This window comes from Loa loa (assembly GCF_000183805.2).
Source record: "Loa loa unplaced genomic scaffold supercont3.700, whole genome shotgun sequence".
Classification (NCBI taxonomy): domain Eukaryota; kingdom Metazoa; phylum Nematoda; class Chromadorea; order Rhabditida; family Onchocercidae; genus Loa; species Loa loa.
The window spans coordinates 3634-9214 of NW_018108880.1; the positions used below are offsets into that span (position 1 = coordinate 3634).

Below are 5581 nucleotides of genomic sequence, written 5' to 3' on the forward strand. Positions count from 1 at the left end.
AACCTAAGGCGACAGTTACCCCTAACGCGACAGATATCCATGACAGATTCTAAAACACCACATCCGAGAGGACCTTTTGTTGACGATGCCGCGTCATAAGTCATACAGACACAACTCTGCAGCGCTTAATATCTTGCTTCTCAGAGGCTGCAGAGGCTTTTGAGCCACAAGTTAGCTTAAAGATAATAGTTCTCTACCAGCCTACATCACAGGAAGACTACCTTTATCCTCACATCACCATAGGTGAAGTCGATCCAGCAGTTCAGCTATCTGAGCAGCATCATTTCCTCGGACGCCAAAATCGACAAAGAGATCCACAACAGGCAAGTTAGCAAAGCATACAGAGCTTTCGAAAAACTCCGTAAGAAAATCTGGTGCAATAGCAACCTGGAGAGAAGTACAAAGATTACTGTTTATAAAGCCACCGTCCTGTCTGCTCTTTTATATGGGTCTGAATCATGGGTCGTCTACTGTAAATTTCCAATAACGCTATCTACAACCCTAAACACCCACTGGCCTTATCGGGAAAGCTTTTTTTGTTGTCGTTTGCTGTTTATCCATTGATAGATGAGTAGAAAGAAAAGGTTTATCCAATCGTAGGCAAAATTTTCTTGGCGCTTAATCATCAGGATGCGTTCTAAAAAAGTATTTGAACTTGTTTGACCCTGCTTCGTTCTTCATCCAATCATCATCAATACTGATATGACTCAAAATGGAGGACGTGGCAGATCAGAAATCGTGAGAAATAGAAAACAGTTTAAAAAAGAGGAAAAGAATGATGCGGTATCAAATATCATGAATTTGGATTCGTTTTTAAGTCAAATGAATCAATTTCAACATATCGCTGGATCACTTCCAATAGTAATGTTGACATGATGGTTGCAGTGCTAATTATTTTAGATTACAGTGCTAATTATTTTAAAATAATTTTAAGATATGGTTTAATTGATACATTCATAGAAAATTAACATAACGAATACGCCATATACTGTAGAGGTTTATTGATACAGTATACTGTAGAGATTTATTGGGACAGTTAACGCGTTTTCGCTTAAAAAAAAAGCGTGATTTCCCTTGTCAAAGTGCACTTAAACAAAATGTTGTTTGAAACGCAAAATAAAATTTCTTTTTTTCCTCGATTTTCTATGAAATAAAAATTCATTTTTTTAATCAAATTCCTTTGATGACAAGTCAATTACTTAACGTATTTTGCTTCTTCTGGCTTATGTATCCAAACCATAAATAATAATTCACATTGAACGAAATTTGCTTTACTAATTAATTAAAATGTCAGATTTGGGAAGTAATTGTCTGTTAAATTTTCACTATGAATCATTGTTATGTTTATCAAATGAACCAGAAGAGCAACTTTTCGAATATTCTTTGCAGATCATGTAAGATTTTGTAGGCCAATCAATTATTTCCTCATTTATTTGCCTCTTATCAGTAATATTTACACTATCATATCACAAAAGATTATCGTCAAATTTCCATGGTAATTAGTTTCTTTCATCACTATTTGTCAAATTAAATTGATTTTTTATCACTGGATTATATGATGCAGTAGAAATTTGAGGCAATTTCTTTTTTTTTTTTTTTGATAATTTTGTTGAAACAACAATTTATTTCAATGTACAATTTACTGCTAACATATATATAACACTGAGATAAAAATTTCGACAATAAATATTTTCGATTTAAATGTATTCGTAGCATTGATTACATTCCCTAAAAATGTGAGAAAATTCACTTTCTCACATTTCCCGTCAAAACGTATTTCAAATTACATATCGAATATTATTTTTTTAAAATCCATCTTAATTTCATTTATTCCGGTAGAGTTAAAGTTGAAAGAAGCGGTATTTGACTTCCAAAAGCGCAGTTGTTCATACCATCATTTAGAGTTTTTAATATTATAAAATAGTTACTACAACAAACATACTGAAGGATGAAATGAAGCTTATTATCTTCAGCATTTTCTTATCATTTAATTCAATAAACAATATTGCTGTTATATGCCTTATAGTAATAACCTTTGACTCATCTTTTTTCTAAAGTTAGAAAAAGAAGTTTGTAGCAGTGAAAATAAGAGTTCAAAACAAAATATGTCAATGACAACTGCTTTGACTCTTGACCATTTGCAGATCATTTATGTTACAGTATTCCTTTCAATTAATTATAATTTTATCCATTTCAATTGCTTGACCACTGAGAACGGCGAATTGCAATGATTCAAACATTTCTGAAGTTGAGATTACATGAATTCATTTTCCGAACAAAATGGAGAAAAATTTAAAATTAAAATAGAGATTAAAAACATTCATCACCAATAAGATCAAAGGAGTTATTAGGAGGTTTTAAATGAAAGTTTTGGAATTTTGAAATGTTCTAAGAAGTGTAAGAAAAGGAGGATTAATATTGACTCTTTTAAATTTTTTTTGGAAATTTTTTTGAAGATTTCTTGGAAAAAAATTTGGAAGTTTTCAATCATTTCAATTTTTGTACTAATATTTTATCGTTGTCATGAATATTCGAACTGTGTAGTAGAAAGTATCATTAATAATTGATTTATTATGTTACTTTCAAACTTCCTCCACCCAAAATATTAGCTAACAAATCTTCAACAACATCTAACCCCGTTTGGATCTACGCCAATGTTCTCGTTCCGTAGATCTTGAAGCTTCGTTAAGCTCAAAGATTGTTCGATGTTGACAATGATGACTGATCATCGGTGATTGCAAATTTTCAATAATACCATTAGCAATACGACCGGTTATTCGATAAGTTCGTTGGACAACTGCTGGATTCTTATAGTGTCCCTTCTGTATCAAAAATTTCAAATGACAAACAATATGTTGTTACTAAAAAGAAAAGGAGAAAAAGGAAGAGCCTCCTGAAATCTTTAATAATTTAGAAAAATTCTATAATATTGAAATTAATCAGTCATTTATTTCATTTCATTGTTAATTACAGCAGACTATATAATGTTTTAGAGTTTCCTGTAACAATAAAATTTACTGTTATTGCTCCAATAAAAAAAACCATAAAACTACCATTAAAAAAAAACATAAAAATACCATTAAAAAAACCATGAATAACAAAAACAGACTTACTAATTGAAATTAAATCTATCGCTTTACTTCACATCTGAATGATTTCATACTTTTATTTCAATTTCTTATTTTTTGAATTTTCAACTAAAAAAAGACTCAGGCGAAGTAATTAGTAATTGTCCCTATTTTTCAAGCTTTTATCCTAATAAATTTTCCTTTTTTTTTGCACTAGTTCTTGGCTTTTATTCTAACAGATTTTTTTAGGTATTAATTTTCGTAAAAGTAAAACCTCCATTTTTTCGATGAAATCAATAAGATTAGTTGGTGCTGCAACAACTGTTCTATCCAGTTCTTTGATAAAGCAACGATTTGATAATAAATCCACTATTGCTGTCAAATTCTATGAAAAAAAAGGAAACAAAAATTATCATCAAAATGTATAAAAGAAACACTAAAAAGGCAAAAAGAAAAATAAATCAAGATTTTTGGCAATTATTTTACCTAACGATCTCTTTCGGATAGAAGAAAATTTTTTGATTTTTAAATTATTAATTAAAATATGAAGCAAGAATTGAACAGTCAAAATACATTATTAATTTCAAAAAATTTATTGTTTTTTGTTTGGTTGATTGCTTTCATATTCTGTTACTCTAATAATAAATTGTTTTTGCATTGTCTTGCATTTTATGCAAATTTAGAAAGATAAATAATCTAATATTGTTGAAAAAAGGATAGGGGATGGATTTTGAAAGGTAAAGAACTGTGAAAATATAAAGTTTCCAAGAGATGAGGTTGTTACATACAAGTATTTATAGCAATATCTTGCATTAACAATTATTCAAATTAACAAATTGAAATTTAATCCATGCCAAATTAGTCCTTATATTTTTAATTTCAATTAATAGTTTGAAAATTGACACCAACAATATTTCTGGCTGAAGACAATGATTTCGATGATTTTAATTCTTTAAATTATTAATTAAAATATGAAATGAAACCTGCGTTAAAATACATTATTAATTAAAAAAAATTTATCAGTATAGATAAAACCCAAACATTTAGTGAAAGACTTTTTTGCAACTTAAAAAAGATTTTTGGAATTTTTTTTTAATTTGACTTTTTGTATTTCTCTTGCATTATTGTTATCTCTGCATGAATGACTTCTTCTAGATGAAAAAAAATCTCCATTTTCTTTTTGAAATTTGTATTAATTGAAAAAAAGGAAAATAAATAACCTTTCTAAAGTCATGCACAAACACCGCTGGACGATTTGATCCAAATCGTGGCACACTAATCCTTTCATAATACTATAAAATAGTTATAAATAAACTTTTATTTAATTACGAAACCTATCCGGAAAATTGATTGGTATTCCTGATAAGTAGCACTAATACCTTCGGTGGATTATTATTACTATTATTCAATAGAGAGTATTTCTCGATCATTTATTATGACCAGTAAATTCGGTTATAATAACTCATGAATTAATGATACTTAAACTGTTTTGGCGCAATTCATTTTTATCTTTCGAAATTATTTCGCTAAATAAATGAAAGTTTGTTCATTTTTGCGTTTCAAATCATTTTTATCAATAAAAACGTTTTTTAAAAAGATTTTTTTAATGAATAAACAACGTTTTGTTTCTTCAGAGATCGCAAAAATTAATGAATGAAATGGAAAAAAAAGCGGCAAAAGTAATGAAAAGGAGAGGAAAAGAAAAAAATGGCTTAAAAAAGATCAAATTAGTTTATTTTTTATAATAAAAGCAACGAGCGGGAAATTTAATTCGAAATCTATTAAAATATATTTGCTTATCCATCAATTTTATAGCATTGAAGGTTATATGATATAGAAGGTAATTACTTGTCAAAAACAAAAAAAAGAAATCGTTATATAAAAAATAAAGAGAAAATGAAAGATTTTGATAGTTAAGAATGATAAATGTTCATTCTTTGGATAGATTAATGATATAGAATATGTCAAGATCGTTTGACTTTGGAAAATCGTTGTGAAAGAAGCGAATAGCAAGTATTGTGTGAGGCTAAACTTTTGAAATAATTAAATGATCACTGATTTTTGTTGGTAAAAATGAAACGGAATTTTAGAGAGTTATAAAAAAAAGAAAAACACTTAAAACAATCAGCAAATTCTTGAATTTTGGATAAAATTAATGCATTACTCGGTTGAGAAAATGAAAATGACACGAAAAAAAAGGGACCAATCTATTTTAAATCTAAAACTGTGGCGAAATTTTCCAGTAAAAATCGAAATTTTTATCGTTGCAATTTCAAAAAAAAAGGGAAAAAACAAGATATATTTATTAAACTATATATTTCAATGAGAAATAATATTTGCAGAAAGATATAATCAATAAGTAAAACGTTTTCGTAAGAAGCCTAGTAAAAAAAACAAACCTAGAGTGAAGAGCAACCTATTTAATGAAAATTATTGAAATAATTTGGCTGCCTATATATATATATATATATATATATATATATATATATATATATATATATATATATATATAT

The 5581-nt window shown here is 28.0% G+C and overlaps 1 protein-coding gene across 1 annotated transcript in view; it reads right to left on the bottom strand.

Annotated features, from left to right (window-relative positions):
- Positions 1-2017: 2017 nt before the first annotated feature.
- Positions 2018-5581, bottom strand: part of LOAG_18932 (hypothetical protein) — a 4552-nt gene continuing 988 nt past the window's right edge. The window contains exons 2-5 of the mRNA XM_020451593.1: positions 4289-4360; positions 3343-3453; positions 2636-2822; positions 2018-2242 (exon numbers count right to left, since the gene is read on the bottom strand). Coding sequence (XP_020304610.1) covers positions 2169-2242; positions 2636-2822; positions 3343-3453; positions 4289-4360 — 444 coding nt within the window. The 3' untranslated portion in view covers positions 2018-2168. The remainder of the gene's footprint in view (positions 2243-2635; positions 2823-3342; positions 3454-4288; positions 4361-5581) is intronic.